The sequence below is a fragment of the Eurytemora carolleeae genome, unplaced genomic scaffold (assembly GCF_000591075.1).
Source record: "Eurytemora carolleeae unplaced genomic scaffold, Eaff_2.0 scaffold497, whole genome shotgun sequence".
NCBI lineage: Eukaryota > Metazoa > Arthropoda > Copepoda > Calanoida > Temoridae > Eurytemora > Eurytemora carolleeae.
The window spans coordinates 92,125-110,673 of record NW_019396482.1 but is presented as its reverse complement, the minus strand read 5'-3'; the positions used below and the strand labels follow the sequence as shown (position 1 = coordinate 110,673).

Genomic DNA, 18,549 nt, shown 5'->3' with positions numbered 1-18,549 from the left:
CTAATTCATACTTGACCAGACAAGGGTGTCAAATATTTAGTAAAACGGGAACTGAATAGAAAGAAGAGAACATAAAAGAAATCGTTTTGTTCAGATGGGTCTGATATATTATAAATCATATGAAAGTGGCAATTGTCCTTTCCTGGGTTTAATGAGTTTAATATGATTGCTTATGAAATTTTTGGATTTAATCAATTGATATTAGTACACAAGGTTTTTATTCAGATTCTGGATTAGTTTAAAAAACAATTTTATTGATTTTGAGTCATTTAATACATTATACTTAAATTTTGAATAAAAGAAAATTGCTTATTTGGCCGCAATAGTTGGATGACTGCCAAAAAAGCGACAAATTTTGCTACCAAAGCTTTCTTTTCGAAATATAAAGTGAACTAGCATGTTTNCTCCTCCATCAGGGGGGTTGGTGACCCACAAATGACGTCACAAAAAGTCTGTACTTTGTATGGTAATTATAGACGACTGCAGCATTGCCGGAAGGGAAAACGGGTGTGGGTCGGAGACTATAAGGGATAAGCGCATGTCGCAAATACATTTTTTGACGTCAGTTGTGGTCGTGGGTCGTGTATAAAACGAGTATGGGTTACTGTAGAGCTTTTCAGAAGAACAAAAATGTTGGGAATTTCTAAAATGAAACCAGATAATTTTTCTTTTTCCATACTTTGAAATAAAGAAGCTACGAGGTCACAAAGTCAAATATATATAATAAATAAATTTGATCTTTTTTTGATCTATAGTTTGCAAAATAAAAAGATAATTTCAAATGACCTTGCACGGATTCTTGGCACTTAATTTCCCGTGATATAAATAATAAAAATATCTACAAAATCCTTGATCAACAAAGATTTAAAGGGTATTGTTGTAAATCGGACATAACACTTCGATACAAGGTCACTTGAAATTACGCTTACAGTGCCGTTAAGTATCTCTTTATAGGCTGGTGGCGAGGGAGGGAGAATAGAGTGTAGAAACGGGACTTGGTCTCATATACCCAGGTAAATAATAGTGGGTAGAAACGGGACCTGGTCCCATATACCCAGGTAAATAATAGAGTGTAGAAACGGGACCTGGTCCCATATACCCAGGTAAATAATAGAGTGTAGAAACGGGAGCTGGTCCCATATACCCAAGTAAATAATAGAGTGTAGAAACGGGACCTGGTCTCATATACCCAGGTAAATAATAGAGTGTAAAAACAGGACCTGGTCTTATTTACCCAGATAAAGGGTTAGTCAATTCAATTATATTAATATGCAAACAACTGAATGATAAAATATCTAAACATGAAGACAATAGATTCTCTAGATTTTCACATTTGATTATATTAAGGAGACCTTCAAGTGATCCTCCATGAAAAAAAAAGGCAATGCCTGATTTCCAACTGTACCCTTGAAATTTAATTTGATCAAATATGTGGAAGATTCCGTCGTTTGTCTGACTCGAAACATGTTTATTTCTGTGCGTTTCTCCATTGCTTCTTAAAAACAAGAAATGCGCAAGTCACTTACACGAGAACCCGCAAATGAAAATAAACAGTTTAATGAAACAAAATCAATGATAACTAATTCATACTTGACCAGACAAATCTATCAAGAGTGCGCGTTGTGAATCGGACATTGCTATCTTTGCACGGAGTGTCTCTTGAAATAAGGCTGACAGTCCCTTTAAGCTTTGTTATGGTACATATGCGAAAACTGCTAAAACCCCCAAAAACATGATTAAAAAGTTTCCATGTTAGATGTGGACCAGCAAGATGTAAGAGCCTACCAACCCCTCCAACCAATGGGATGATCGTATCTCCGAAAACAACACACGGAGCTGTAGGTACAGCTAGGGATAAGCAACATGTTTAAATATTTAATGTTCTATTGGAATCTATGATTGTTATTAGTTAACCCACAACAGTAAAAACCTATTTTTTAAAAGTATGCTTTACATGATTATTTTTCTCTGACTCTAGATATTGATTTTATCAATCGCTTCTAAAATTGTGTTGGTCAATTATATTTTGGTAAAAATTTGTAATTTGCGAAATAAATGCAAGAGAATTTTGAAAATTGAAAAATTAAAAAAATTTCTCATGTTTCAATAGACAAAACTGTTATAGTTTTTACTTAAGATTTATTTATTTAGGATTATACCAGTGTAAGGACGGATTCAAGCTACAGGTATCTACGTTTAGTTTTCAGAAAATTAAATATGATTTGGATTAGGGATTACAGAATAAGGGATTACNGGGATTACAGGATTAGGGATTACAGGATTAGACATAACAGGATTAGAGATTACAGGATTAGAGATTACAGGATTAGGGATTACAGGATTAGGGATTATAGGATTAGGGATTAAAGGATTAGGGATAACAGGATTAGGGATTACAGGATTAGACATAACAGGATTAGATATTACAGGATTAGAGATTACAGGATTAGGGATTACAGGATTAGGGATTATAGGATTAGGGATTGTAGGATTAGGGATAACATGATTAGGGATTACAGGATTAGGGATTATAGGATTAGGGATTACAGGATTAGAGATTACAGGAATAGGGACTGCAGGACTAGAGACTAGAGGATTAGAGATTGCAGGATTAGAGATTACAGGATTAGAGATTCCAGGATTAGAGATTGCAGGATTAGGGATGACATAATTAGAAATTACAGGATTAGAGATTACAGGATTAGGGATTACAGGATTAGGGATTATAGGATTAGGAATTACAGGATTAGAGATTACAGGATTAGAGATTACAGGATTAGAGATTGCAGGATAAGGGATGACAGAATTAGAGATTACAGGATTATAGATTGCTGGATTAGGGATGACAGAATTAGAGATTACAGGATTAGAGATTGCAGGATTAGGAATGACATAATTAGAAATTACAGGATTAGAGATTACAGGATTAGGGATTACAGGATTAGGGATTATAGGATTAGAGATTACAGGATTAGGGATTACAGGATTAGGGATTATAGGATTAGGGATTATATAGATTAGGGATAACAGGATTAGGGATTACAGGATTAGGGATTACAGGATAAGGGATTATAGGATTAGGGATTACAGGATTAGGGATTATAGGATTAGGGATTATATAGGATTAGGGATAACAGGATTAGGGATTACAGGATTAGGGATTACAGGATAAGGGATTATAGGATTAGCGATTACAGGATTAGAGATTACAGGATTAGAGATTGCAGGATTAGAGATTACAAGATTAGAGATTGCAGGATTAGGGATGACATAATTAGAAATTACAGAAATAGAGATTACAGGATTAGGGATTACAGGATTAGGGATTACAGGATTAGAGATTACAGGATTAGGAATTACAGGATTAGGGATTACAGAATTAGGGATTACAGGATTCGGGATTACAGGATTTGGGATTACAGGATTAGGGATTACATGATTCGGAATTACAGGATTAGGGATTACAGGATTAGGGATTACAGGATTAGGGATTACAGGATTAGGTATAACATGATTAGGAATTATAGGATTAGGGATTAAAGGATTAGGGATTACAGGATTAGGGATGATTGGATTAGAGATGTCAGGATTAGAGATTACAGGATTAGGGATTACAGGATTAAGGATTACAAGATTAGGGATTACAAGATTAGGGATTACATGATTAGGAATTGCAGGATTAGAGATTACAGGATTAGGGATTACAGGATCTGGGATTACATAATTAGGGATTACAGGATTAGGGATTACAGGATTAGAGATTACAGGATTAGAGATTAAAGGATCAGGGATTGCAGGACTAGGGATTGAATAATTAGGGATTAAATGATTAGGGATTACAGGATTAGGAATTCCAGGATTAGAGATTACAGGATTAGGGATTAAAGGATCAGGGATTGCAGGACTAGGGATTGAATAATTAGAGATTAAATGATTAGGGATTACAGTCCTAAACTTTAAAATTCCTGTCCGCCCAAAAGGGATTGTTCATATGTCTGGATAATGTTTGAGGTACCAAGTGTTAAATAGATGATTTTTATTCTACCTATCTTAGGTTTCACAGAATTAACCCAAGATAGAACAATATTTTACATTTTTCTAGATTTTTTTTCATTTTTAAAAATGAAATTTTAATTTTAAAGTTACAAAGTACACTTAGATAAGTATCTCTTAAAAAGTTGATGATAAATATTAAATCTCTTGTTTTGCGTTTTTAAATCGATTAGAATTCTCTCATTAAAGTTGGTACCTCATACACAACGGACAAAAATATCAAAATAGTTTCTAATTGTAGCGTATACTTGTTACATAAATCAATCTCATTAAGATCAATTAGATTCAATAATCTAAGTTTGAAATATCAAAGGTTTAAACTAGTAGGTTGCAAACATACATGGATGAGACAATTTTAGTTTGTGACAGAGACTCAATTCCTTTATTGTTCCAATACACTTGACCCCAGAGTAGGTTTATGAATGGTTTAGATGACAAATTTTGCCTGATACAAATTGTCGACATAAATTTTTTATTGAAAATGCTATTTCAACTGAAAAATCAATACCAAAAAAATCACATCTAAAATTGCTCCTAAAAACAGGGGGCCGCGAAGCGCCCTGAAAGCATAGTCTTTACATATTTATGCATATTTCTCCTTGACTAGGAATATAAAAATATTCCTAAAATTTAGCTAGAGGCTTCAATCCTTCAAGAAATATTCCTTTATCAAAGTTTTAAAATTCAATTTATAGAATAACAATATAGTTCCTTGAATATGTATAGAGTCTATAGAGTCAGGAAGACAGGATTTATTCAGGGCCGGGGGGGGGTGGAAGGCNGGAAGGCATAGGCTCTATTATTTAAGTTCTCATAAGATCAGACAATGCCATAGAAAATGCTCAAGAATATTAATAATTCTTTAGTTAATCATAAAACTGCAAATTCAGCAGAATAAGTCAGCAAAAGAGATTTTAAACTTATTTTACTCTTCATTCTCCAGGCTTCTAGTTATACTACAGGGTGTCCCACGAAACATCACAGTTGGTAAATAGTTTTGAATTTCTTCTTCCACATACTGTATTAGATATTAAAGACTTTTTGCAGTTTATTTCTTTAAACAAATGTTTAACTGATAGATATTTTACTGTGAAATCCTTTTTACTATAATATAACTGTCATATAAAAAATGTTACTAGTCACTTTAGTATCAAACAACTTACCAACTTATGAAAGAAGCCATTTTAATCTATTCACGAACTTTCATTCACGTTTCGTGGGACACCCTGTAGGTTGAACTGCAAGGGCGGAAATGTTTGGATTATCAAGGGAAAATCCCGTCAACAAAATGAAAACTCGTTAATTTTCAATTTGTTTACGAACGGGAAGAAAAACAGTTAATTTATTAAAGCGAATGGAAAACTAGAATATAATTTCATTATTAATGTATTTTTATTTTATTTTTTAAAGCATACATTATAATCCTCTGAGGTTCGTTGACTAAAATTATTCAAGGGAGTGTCTGGCTAGACATGGTAGTTGAGCTGAGAGTGCAGTATCGGACACTCCAAAAGAGCTATAAAGACCATCTATCTATCTATCTATATATATATATATATATATATATATATAGAGTGGCATGTCCGAATTACTTTAGTACCCTAAACATCCTTGTTTGATCAAAGTTACGTGGATATTCTTGTTTTTATACCTGAAAATGAAGTGTCTGGAAAGTTGCCAAACATTATTGTTTGCATTAAACGTACTGGGTCAACACTATATACTGGGTAGCCAAACTGAACAATACAACTGAATGCATATACAGTACATGTTGTACCGTCTCGGAATAATGTAACTTTTAGATTGGGGTACATGTACTATAGCATGAAGTTTATAATGTAACCTCCCGGAGCACAATTTCTAACTATACAAACATACTTATCTACGCATTCCTTGATCGACTAAGGGCACCGTTTCGAATTGTACATGCCACTCTATCTTAAAAATTCGTGAACAATCGATCCTTTTAAAAATTGTTTGCAGGGCCGGAATACAACAAAATGTGAGTTTGGAACATGGTCTGGTGTAACACCAGTTTGTCAGGAACTCTACTGCCAGTTCCCAGGTTAATTGTGTTCCTAAATCTTGACAAAACCGGCCATAAATATTTTACGACATTAAAATATTGAAAACAAAGCAAAAATATTCATTCTTTCATTGTTAAGGAGTGATATTTAGTCAACATGGATTTAATTGATTTTTAATTCCCTTAAGTCCCTTAAGTAAAAAACACGGAAAAAGTAATAATTTCCTCCCCCCCCCAAAAAAATTTTACAATAATTGCTTAAAAAACTCAAAAATTGGGTATGAGAATCTACAAAAAATAACAATATCTCATTTTCCCTTGTAAAAATATAAATACATTTTTATTTCTTAGTCTAAACATTGTTTAAATGTGTACATTGTATATACATATATTCAGAGAACCCAAAAAACTTTGGAATATGAAGACGACATTTAAGCAATCATGGGTATTTGTCGTTGTTTTTAATATAGTGTCATCAGTAGCATGGAACTCAACTTATTAAGTGAAAGGAGACTGTGTACACTGCACAGTTGCTTTGCTAAATATTATTTTGGAATATTTGAAATTATAAATTTTAACAGTCGTCTTCCTATTCCACAGTGTCATGGTTCCCTCTGTATACATATTTGAATATGTCCTAGGATACCTTTCAAATGGACGTATCCTGTTGGTTGGTAAGTTTTCAATTTAATTATATTAATTCATATTATTCTTAAGTATGGTTAGTTCAAGGTCATATTGCAAGGAAAATTATTTCAGAGGAGTGCGCATCTTTTGTACTGCATTGTACTTTCTCTGGGCCGTAATGTAAACACAAGACGGATGTCAAAGCCTGACTTGGGATCCATCTTTTACATAAAAAATCAATGAAATATTCTGGTCATAGGAAACTATTATGTGAATTATCAAAATTATCAAAATTCAATGCTTTTAACCTCCTCGAAAACTAAACGAACACTGAGGAATCTATTAATGTTTAAAAACACCGGTTTCAATATGTACGCAGAGTATACGCAACTGCAATTAACTTTCCTTGCATCATAACCTTGGGTTAGTTACAGGGTTAGGTAAGTAATTGCTGAGAAATATACATTCGCAAACCTAATATCAGGAATGATTCTGGAAACAATAATCATGAACAAATGTTTTTGCTGGTTTCAACGTGACCGGAAATAAATTTTAAAAATTTGTTTGGATATCAATACTGAAGTCTGAAACAATTTGTCATGATGTAAAGATGTATACAGGGTGAATAAAAAAGTGTGATTAGTGTCTGCTTGAATTATTGTTTTTAGATTTTTGTGGAGTAAAAAACTGTCGAGAATAAAGTCGCGAATCTTTTTTATTCTGAAAACCAAAAGTATAGAAACGATTAAATATACCATTTCTATCTAATCCTAAAATTGTATGAAGTTCTGGTTTAATTTTGTTCAACGAGGCTATCAGATAATGAATAGATAAATAGAATAGAATTAGTTTTGGAGATAGCATAAAGTGGTAAACCCGATCTCTATACAAATTTTAGGATTTGATAAAAATAATCTACTATTGCAGTTTTGTTTTTCTGCTCTTTTAATTTTGATAAAAAAAAAATTTTGCAGATTTTTTTTTGACGCTAAAGTGAAGAAAGTTACACAAAATTAAATAAAAATTGAAAACATGACAGGAAAACATGACAGGAAACTATGAAGGGAAAACATGACAGGAAACTATGAAGGGAAAAAATGACAGGAAATTATGAAGGGAAAACATGACAGGAAGTTATGAAGGGAAAACATGACAAGAAAACATGCCAGGAAAACATGACAGGAAAACATGACAGGAAAACATGACAGGAAAACATGACAGGAAAACATGACAGGAAAATATGAAGGGAAAACATGACATGAAAACAAGACAGGAAAACATGACAGGAAAACATGGAGGGAAAACATGACATGAAAACATGACAGGAAAACATGACAGGAAAACATGACAGGAAAATATGACATGAAAACATGACAAGAAAAATACCATCTAGGAGAATTTCACGGGAAACACATACGTTTTCTAAGAGACGAAAGTAATCACATTTTTTTATTCACTGTATTCATTTTAGAAAGTGTGTCTGTTGTGCAAAGTTTTCGTGATAATTTATCATTAAATAACCATATCTAAAATTAAAGAAATATTTTTAAGTAGTTTCTCGGAATTGTCATTGTCATTTTCTATATAAATATTCTTTGCCCTGTGATTATAACTCTCTAAATTTATAACTCTATGCTTTATTTGTTTAAATTAGGAAATATGGGTCTCTACGATTACAGACCTTATGTGAAGAAAATTACAAATGATCGACAAATAATGTTTGATTGCAACAAGGAAACATTGGAAAATTGAAATAATTTAGATTCAGATAATAAAAAAATCACCTTTGTTTGAATAGGGCTATAAGATGCTTTTTTAATTTCATTCGCTTTTATAGTCTACAAATCAACAATCTGAATTTACATAGTTTTCTTTTTATAGTTTTTATTTAAACGCATACTCCAGAAAAAAGGACAGTTTAACTCAGAACTTCGGAGACAACGAAAGAATTTAATAAAATTTTGTCTTAACGACTTTTCTATTGGTTTTATACTATTATGCCTAAATCTCTGTAACTCTGGAAATGAAATATGCGGAAGCAGTTTAAAGAGATCCATAAAATATTCAATTAAAAATCTAAATATCTGCAGCATTCCATTATTTATCAGTAGGTTTAGAAAACGACATTTATAAATTGTTGGTGTCTCCGTAGTTCAGGGTTAAACTCTACAAAACTGAGAAAGCAAAATAATATTGTTAATTTGTCAAATTCTGACCGAAATGTATATGTTAATTACATAAATTAGACAGTTGTGTTTTTTTGGAATCTTGATTCGTCTTTTAATAGGATCATTTAGACTGTTAAATAATTATTTACTACTACTGTACTGCAAGGAATTAAGTTAAGGGAATTCTACATTATCAATGGTTCCCGAGACCAATAGTTGGAGGATTAACCCGTGGTAAAGTATTTTTTAAAAATTTTCGAAAAAGAAAGTGTACACAATTTTATCGTCTTTTGAGATGAAAATGCGCTAAGTAAACTTCGCAGAGCGGGTGATTATTTTACATAACTGTTCCAAGAGCAGTTATGTAACTTAACCAGATTCTGTTGGAGCAATCATAAGTTAATTTTTTTGTTGTTTTTATAGGTTAAATAAAATAAAATATTGAATTATAAGGTCGATGTTTTGGTTTCCATATTTTCCAATTTTTAGGGTTTTATATTATCCTTTGGAAGCCCACAGGTATAGTTCATTTATCAAACCTAACCAACTGAAAAAAACTTAATTAATTTATGAAAATCAATACCTAAATTATTTTAGAGATTTTTGAACCAACAAAAACATTAATAAATAAAATGAAATAACTTAATTGAATACATTTTAAAAACTATATTCAACTTTGTTTTTGTTTATTTTAGATAGCACTAACAGTGAAATTGTCCAGAACTAAAAAGTTCCTTATCTTTTCTTTTTACATAGCTTGGGAACCCAGCCTTGCCTGGAAAACATGTTTTCTCTATAAAGTTCAACCCACTCAAATTTAAACCGTGGTTTCTTTCGAGTTCTTCAATCCAAGTTTGAGGCACATCAGCCAAGGGGTTCCTGACTTATGATCGGACACACATTACATAAAGACAAAAAAGAGACTACATTTTCATATATTGTTTATTTGTATTCAATAAATGTCAAAATGGCTCAATCATTCGGGCCCTAAACAATTAAGACTTTGCCACAAACTTTATAATCACTTTATCTATGCAACCTGATGGTGCAACCCTAGTAATGTAGAATATTGAATATCAGAAGTCTTAGTATTGAATATCTAGGTTCTTTGACATTGGGAGGCAAAGATTTAGGGATAAAATATCAGAGTTTGTGGCAAAGGCTCAATTTTTTGTGGTACCTCACATGACCCCACAAGGTTTATGGAATGGGTGACATTTATGAGTTTTGAAAATCCACCAATTTAAAGAAATAACCTTCAAAACATTGTGTTTCTTGGAAAATGATGAAAAAACCCGACTTCAAATTGTTTCTTTAAAAGCACCCTGAAAGCCTTATTTCTACCCATTGCCCGGTCCCCTCGTAATAAAATATGAACCCCGGGTGCCACCTGTATATTGGGAACCTGGTCCCCTTGAACTACAATATATATGAACCCAGGGGGCCACCTGTATAGGGGGAACCTGGTCCCCTGAAACTGTTCCTGTCTGTATCCCTGAGAACCATCCTCATATTAGGTAAACATTGAACATTCATATTTCTTCAGAATTTTAAGATTTTAAATAATTGGCTTATCTGTATTCTGTAGGACTTGTATTACTATAAAGGACCTATATAATACTGTAGGACTGGTATTACTATATAGGACCTATAAAATACTGTAGGACTGGTATTACTATAGGACCTATAAAATACTGTAGGACTGGTATACTACTGTAGGACTGGTATAATACTGTAGGACTGGTATTACTATATAGGACCTATAAAATACTGTAGGACTGGTATTACTATAGGACCTATAAAATACTGTAGGACTGGTATACTACTGTAGGACTGGTATTACTATAGGACCTATATAATAATGTAGGACTGGTATACTACTGTAGGACTGGTATTACTATAGGAAATATATAAAACTGTAGGACTGGTATTACTGTAGGACCTATATAATGCTGTAGGACTGGTACTATTGTAGGACTGGTATTACTGTAGGACTGGTACTACTGTAGGACTGGTACTACTGTAGGACTGGTACTACTAGAGGACTGGTATTACTGTAGGACCTATATAATACTGTAGGACTGGTACTAATGTAGGACTGGTACTACTGTAGTACTGGTATTACTGTAGGACTGGTACTACTGTAGGACTGGTACTACTGTAGTACTGGTATTACTGTAGGACTGGTACTACTGTAGGACTGGTATTACTGTAGGACTGGTATACTACTGTAGGACTGGTATTACTGTAGGACTGGTACTACTGTAGGACTGGTATTACTGTAGGACTGGTATTACTGTAGTACTGGTATTACTGTAGGGTATACTACTATAGGACTGGTACTACTGTAGGACTGGTATTACTGTAGGACTGGTACTACTGTAGGAGACCAGTACCGTCTATTCTAATGCAAAAAGAAAAACATGAGATATTAAGTTTGAAATAATTTTCCACTGGTTAGTTTCTTTTTCTAGTTTTAAGAATTTAAATATTTTCAAAGAAAGATTATTGAAAGAAATGTCTTTAATCCTTTATGAAATTTATTGAGTTTGAATGCTAAGCATTTTATTTTCAGCCAGATGCATAGAGAATAGAATATATATATATTAGAGGGGAATTTAAAGAATCTCTCGGTATGAATTTTTTCAGTCCCTTTCAGCCTGAAAGGGAGTTCAAAGTGTACAAATCATGTAAATGTTTACAAATTATATGCAGTAGAGTACATTAATACACCATGTTCCCTAGACTATTCATTTCAATTTATAATTAATTAGGTGAATAAAAAAAATCATTTGATTTATAGTTATACCGGAAAATCATCGTTTGTAAAGTGAAAGGCATAGAGTCTATGTGAAATGATCATTGATCAATTATGAAACCAGCCTATTTCATAATTTTGTTTTCTTTTAACATTAATATTATATTTACTATAAAATGATATTCCAGGGCCCAAAAGGTTATATAGCATAAATATGTGAAGTACACCTGCAGTATGCAAACAGTACAACAAAATGGCCGTTTTACACTTTTTTCTAGTAAATTCCCCTCTAATATATATTCTATTCTCTATGTCCAGATGTATAGAGAAGGTTTGTATAATTATTGATTAATTGATAGAAAAAAATGAAAACATAGAAGACATTTCTCAACCCTAGTCTAATTGACCTAGGGTTTCCAATCGGAATTCTGTTGCGCGCAACTGTTCTCGAATTGCATGCAATTGTGCGGAATTGCGCGAAATTTCGCGGAATTGCGAGACGTTTTCCTGGACTAGCAATTGCGTGCAAGTAAAACCCACTTGCGCTGGAAACCCTAAACTCACCACCCCCCCCCCCTCCTCCTAACGTTTTTGGGACATAACTTAAAAATAATTCATTTTAGGGAATTTTAATTTTTTTTCTTTTAACCAATGCAACAAATGCCACAAACTTTAGATTAAAAGCCAGGCTTTAAGACTTTCTGACTGAAAACCTCATTTTCTTTTTCACTTTTTCTAATATATATACATTTAGGTTTATTTTATATATTTATGCATATTTAAATAAACTGGTTTAAGGGCAATTTTTGTATTTGCAAATTTCATGCTATATAACTGAATTTCGCAATGCAAATTTGAATATTTCTTGCTATATAACTAAATTTCGCAATGCATTGTCGAATATTTCATGCTATATACCTGAATTTCGCAATAAATATTTGAATATTTGCAAATTTTTTGGCAAATTTTTAAAGTTTAAGCCCAAAGGCTTTTTAAAAACTTCTGAAATTTCGCTTCGTCGGACGTCAGAGGGATTATTAGAGTTAAGCTAAAAGAAATCTTAATTTTCTATTCAGCCTTTTTTTTTGTAAAAATAAAACTTTTATCAATTTGTTTAGTTTTTAAATAATCTCCCCAATTTGAAACATATTCGGCATAGATTTCATCATTATTAAAGGGACTGTAAGCGTAAATGTAACTGACCCTCCAAGCTGAGATAGTAATGCCCGATTCACAACGGTATCTTAAACAATATATCTTTATTGATCAGATAAAGAATTCAAGAGTACCGTTGTAAATAGGATATTGCCACTTTGTATGGAGGATCACTTGAAATTACACTTACAGTCCCTTTAAATGTTCTTTTTTTGTTTAGATGGCTTGATAAACGATCTATCAGGTATGTTTTTTACATTTGTTGTTTAGTCTTAAAGTAGTAAGATAATTGATTTGGAGTAAAATCATCATTTATGAAACAGTTTTGCTATTTTTCAATTAAAAGTTTTGGAAGATTTTAGGACCTTAGTATTGTACTTATACTCTGCAGTGTGTTTGATCGTACATAATGATAAATTATATATATATATATATATACAGTGATAACCAGAAAACTCTTGAAGAGAAGATGACTTTTAGATCCAAGTTCTGACTTTACAGTTTAAATAGTCCAATTAGCAATGAGACACATCAAATACACTTAGGTATAAAGTTTTCTGGTTATCACTGTATAGTCATATATATCTATGTAATAAAACAAGATATTTATATTATTTAATTTTTAATTAATTCATTTTCTTCGTTTTCTTTGGAAATATTTTAACCTATAAGTTATGCCTTCCTCCCAATTTTTTACTTCCCCTCCCTCTTTCCGATTCCTCCACTCAACCAGAGGGAGAAGGGGGTGGGGGACAGGCTGGTTTTCTTGACCATATGTGAAAGGTTCATTCATTTATGATTTTTTTTTATTAAAAATAGGATGGAAATCACAATATTTTATGTCATATACGACATGAAACCCCAAATTTGCCGGAACTAAGATTTAATAACTTTGAGTTTTTTAGAAAAGAAGTTTTAGAGAAGTTGTTTCCTTCTTCCCTTCTTCCCTCTTCTACATCATCTCCATCTTCCCCTCTTCTATCTTCCACATCAACCCCATCTTCCCGTCTCCTATCTTCCACACTAAGACCTGCTCCCCCTCTTCTGTCTTCTACATCATTTCCAATATCTCCAATAAGATGGAAAGCAAATCCATCTGAGGAAGGGAACACAAATCTTCCAGAGGAAGGGAGAGCCGCTCTACCTGAGCCACAACTAAAACCACTCCAGACAAACCTTGCTTATATTCCTAGGTATTCAAGAATAGAATAGGAAACAGCATTATGATTCTTTATACAGTAGAAACCAATGAACACAGATTAATTGTCGTCTTCATTCTTTCCACAGTTCAAAACACCCGCTGAGAATTTGTGGAATGCAAAACTGAAATCGAACGTCGTCATCATTATTTTGTATAAACACTTACTTTTTGTTTAGACATATATTCTATTTTTCCATTTTTTCAAGGTTTGTTGAAAATATTGAAAGCAAGGAATGGATTGGAAAACATAAAATCCAATAATTGAGTTTTTATCCTTAATAAATATTAGATTAGAGTCCAGGTTATAAATAATGCCCTTAACATTTATTGCAAAATTTGTTGATATTGTGCAAAACAAAATGTTTAATTTAAAGCTATTGCATAAAATAACATATGGTGTACAGTGGAGCCCATAATCATGTGGAATAGGAAAACTGCATTTAAGCAATTTCATGTGTAATTTATGTTTTTAAGTAGTTGTACATCAACTTTCAAATAAAATAGGTCTGAGTACATCGCACAATTTCTGTAGTTACGCGATCATGTGTGATTACATCCTATGCTATAGATTAGTTAAAGATGGGATTAGTTTTGAGAATTGTAAAACGTTTCAAATTTATATACAGTGATAACCTGAAAACTTCGAAATAGGAAGACGACTTTATAGCAATACGGAAGTGTATTTGATGTTGTTATAAAGCAAATAGTTTTACTACAGTGAAACCCTTAATAAAGAGTACATCGAAAGAATTCATCAAATGTCGTATTCTTCACTTTCTGATAATGGAATCTTGTAGATATTTAGTTTTTTAATTAAATGATTATATGGAACTCTTTAAAACTGTTCCCGCATATTGATGGCAATTTATTTATTCTCGCAAATACTGAAGTTTACGTAATACAGTATAAAACTCATTGAAAAATTGTCAAGACGACATTTGATAAATTCTTCCGATGTATTCGTTATTAAGGGTTTCACTGTATACACTTAATAAATCCCAAATCAAGTGAAATGAGCCTGTTTACACTGAACAATTTCTATTTACTCTGCTGATTGGACTATCTAAAGTCATAATTTGATTTTAAAAGTCGTCTTCCTATTCCAGAGTTTTCTGGTTATCACTATAGAGTTAATATTCTTTCATGCTATCGTAAATCTATAACTAAATGTTTTAGATTGAATATCCTAAATACATATTTTGAGCTTCATTCTGCTCCTTAAAATGAGCTAGTGATAAAGAGAATTTCCAACCTTCTGATCTACCTTGCATAAATTGTACGGGGTTAGATCAATGTTTTGTCAAGATCTGTGGTATATTTTACTGTAAAACTCCTGTTTTTATGTTAATTCAAGTTCTGTAAAATCATAACTTGAGCCTAAGAGTCGTTTTCCTATTTCACAGTGATAATGTACAAGTCTTAATTTTTTTAAATAATAACAGAGATTTTAAAGTTTTCTAAAAATTTGAAAAATAAAGTTCGAGTTATGAAAAATTAAAAAAACCAAAAAGCGAAAAAATCTTCTGAAAAAAGTAGATTTTTCTATTTCCTTTCCATTAGAAATATCTAAAACGTGCATTGAGACGAGTATTAAGAAGGAAAAGAAACGTAAATGGATTAGAGAAGAACGAAAACATCAAGAAGGAGATGAATGATGAAGATTGTTCTGAATTAAATGCTGAAAATCTTAATATTGATATGCTCAAACATCAGGCAAGGAGCAATGTAAGATATTAACTTAGGCTTTATTTTCTTCATCCACCAGGACAAACAAAAACATTGTTAACGAACCATAAACGTTGAATTATAATCTTTATTTGTGAAGTAAAAAAGATTTCTTGGCAAACTTTTGAAATGTAAGAATTAAGTTTTGATCCTGTTCCAAGTTGAAATGTAATATTACTATGTGTAGATTTTCTATATTTTCTAGATTAACTAGATTTACTAGATTTTCTAGATTTTCTAGATTTTCTAGATTTTATAGATTTAGTAGATTTTCTAGACTTTCTAGATTTTCTAGATTTTCTAGATTTACTAGATTTTCTAGATTTAATAGATTTTCTAGATTTACTAGATTTACTAGATCTTTAAAATTTTCTAGATTTTCTAGATTTATTAGATTTTCTAGATTTTCTAGATTTACTAGATTTTCTAGATTTACTAGATTTTTTAAATTTACTAGATTTTCTAGATTTACTAGATTTTCTAGATTTTCTAGATTTACTTGATTTTCTAGATTTACTAGATTTTCTAGATTTACTAGATTTACTAGATTTATTAGATTTTCTAGATTTATTAGATTTTCTAGATTTTCGATATTTACTAGATTTTCAAGATTTACTAGATTTTCTAGATTTTCGATATTTACTAGATTTTCTAGATTTACTAGATTTGCTAGATTAACTAGATTTACTAGATTTTCTAGATTTACTAGATTTTTTAGATTTACTAGATTTTCTAGATTTATTATATTTTCTAAATTTACTAGATTTTCTAGATTTACTCGTTTTTTTAGACTTTCTAGATTTACTAGATTTACTAGATTTTCTAGATTTACTAGATTTGCTAGATTTGCAGAATTGTTTTCGTAACTATGAAGAAATGTTTATACCATGAATCCGCAAAGATTTAAATTGTGTACTGCAGTTGAATAATAAAAATAAATTCAGCTTCATGGTTTATAAAATTACATATTGAGTGGGAGAAATAAAGAAGTGCTGCAGTACCTAGAAATCTTTGAGCATTCTGAGAGACATTTCCTGGTCAAAATAGATTTTTGTTTATTGTAGAGTACAAAATACAATGCTGATGGGGTCACGCTGTACGTATCATGCAAAAAGGGATTCATCCTTAACTCAACCAGGTAAAGAAATAGTGTCCCAAGAAACATGACAGACGACAGACGGCTTTGATCTTGGAAACGATTTGCGGCATTCAATTGTCAACTATTTTTAAATATGTGATTCTTGAACAATAATCATAAACTTCCCTGAGTCCTGGAATTACGTTTGCTCTCTCATGTTATTGAATTAGAACTACATTGTTGATGAGACTTCAGAGACGATTCTACGTAATTTATACTGTTTTTTAACATTTATTATTCCCGTGGAATTGTAATATTTTAAGAGTTTCAGGTCGTCTTCACATCTGAACTAAATCGTCCATGTCTGTTAGTTTGTGAGGCACATTCTGTAAAACCCCGGACTTTAAGGGCATTTTGTAATGGTTGTCAAGAACTTGACTTTTAAAATCAGTTTATACAAATAACTGACGCTGACTATTTCCAATATTAAATTGAAGAACCAAACAGCATAATCTTTAACACCGAAGTCTCATTGATAACAAAGTATCATTTTTGATAATTTGGCAGTTTACAGTTGGTGGATGGACGGTATGTTACCACTCAATAATTTGATTTGTGTCAAGGAATAAAATTGAGTGTTTATCTGGAAAATGGAAACCCGCCATACCAGTCTGCACCCCTCTACCCTGTACCCTTCACCAGGATCATATGATCAATTATAGGTAAACCAGTCTGCACCCCTCTACCCTGTACTCTTCACCAGGATCATATGATCAATTATAGGTAAACCAGTCTACACCCCTCTACCCTGTACCCTTCACCAGGATCATATATCAATTATAGGTGAACCAGTCTACACCCCTCTACCCTGTACTCTTCACCAGGATCATATGATCAATTATAGGTAAACCAGTCTACACCCCTCTACCCTGTACCCTTCACCAGGATCATATGATCAATGATTAGTAAACCGGTCTAGGTACATCTCGATCTATATAAGTCTGCCATCTTAACCAGGTTTAGGTAACACATACACATTTAGAGTTTCTGACGCATTTAAATCCAAGGGATCCATAAAGCTGTGAAATAGGATGACGTCTGTCAGTAGAGATGAGTGCATTTGTTTGTTTTTTTTTCATTTCTTTCTTTTATCTTTCGTGAACTACCCGTTTTGCTCGGTTTTTTTCAATCGTTCAACAAAATAAAATAAATTAAGTCTTTGCCACAAATCAAATTTTCTAATTCTTATATCTGTTTAACCTGATGGTGCAAACTATTTATATTTCAAGCTTATATTATTTCATCTAACAGAATTCATAGTTTGAAATATCTAAGGTCTACGACATTGGGTTTCGAAGATATAGGTATTAGAAAATCTGAGTTTGTGGCAAAGACTCAAAGCCTTTAAAATAAGTTTTTTATAATAGAAAGAAATCATAATTTTGTAGAAGCGCAGCTACTGAATTGAAGGCTGGAGAGAGTGTAGAGTACGAATGCAAGAAAGGATACAGTCCTCAAAACTCAAGGTTTCTTCTTCATCCTTTAAATATACCAAATATATTTGTTTCTCCCCTGAAAAATACCAAATATATTTGTTTCTCCCCTGAAATATACCAAATCTATTTGTTTCTCCCCTGAAATATACCAAATCTATTTGTTTCTCCCCTGAAATATACCAAATCTATTTGTTTCTCCCCTGAAATATACCAAATCTATTTGTTTCTCCCATGAAATATACCAAATCTATTTGTTTCTCCC

The 18,549-nt window shown here is 32.1% G+C and overlaps 1 protein-coding gene across 1 annotated transcript in view; it reads left to right on the top strand.

Moving 5' to 3' along the window:
- Nucleotides 1-18,549, top strand: part of LOC111704089 (sushi, von Willebrand factor type A, EGF and pentraxin domain-containing protein 1) — a 35,450-nt gene that overhangs the window by 1,757 nt on the left and 15,144 nt on the right. Inside the window, exons 2-16 of the mRNA XM_023476227.1 lie at nucleotides 955-1,013; nucleotides 1,757-1,842; nucleotides 2,152-2,186; nucleotides 6,037-6,118; nucleotides 6,721-6,753; nucleotides 8,361-8,440; nucleotides 9,364-9,393; nucleotides 10,315-10,391; nucleotides 13,008-13,031; nucleotides 13,693-13,980; nucleotides 14,195-14,219; nucleotides 15,549-15,713; nucleotides 16,778-16,851; nucleotides 17,415-17,513; nucleotides 18,240-18,317. Of these exons, the coding sequence (XP_023331995.1) occupies nucleotides 1,806-1,842; nucleotides 2,152-2,186; nucleotides 6,037-6,118; nucleotides 6,721-6,753; nucleotides 8,361-8,440; nucleotides 9,364-9,393; nucleotides 10,315-10,391; nucleotides 13,008-13,031; nucleotides 13,693-13,980; nucleotides 14,195-14,219; nucleotides 15,549-15,713; nucleotides 16,778-16,851; nucleotides 17,415-17,513; nucleotides 18,240-18,317 (1,127 nt within the window). The 5' untranslated portion in view covers nucleotides 955-1,013; nucleotides 1,757-1,805. The remainder of the gene's footprint in view (nucleotides 1-954; nucleotides 1,014-1,756; nucleotides 1,843-2,151; nucleotides 2,187-6,036; nucleotides 6,119-6,720; nucleotides 6,754-8,360; nucleotides 8,441-9,363; nucleotides 9,394-10,314; nucleotides 10,392-13,007; nucleotides 13,032-13,692; nucleotides 13,981-14,194; nucleotides 14,220-15,548; nucleotides 15,714-16,777; nucleotides 16,852-17,414; nucleotides 17,514-18,239; nucleotides 18,318-18,549) is intronic.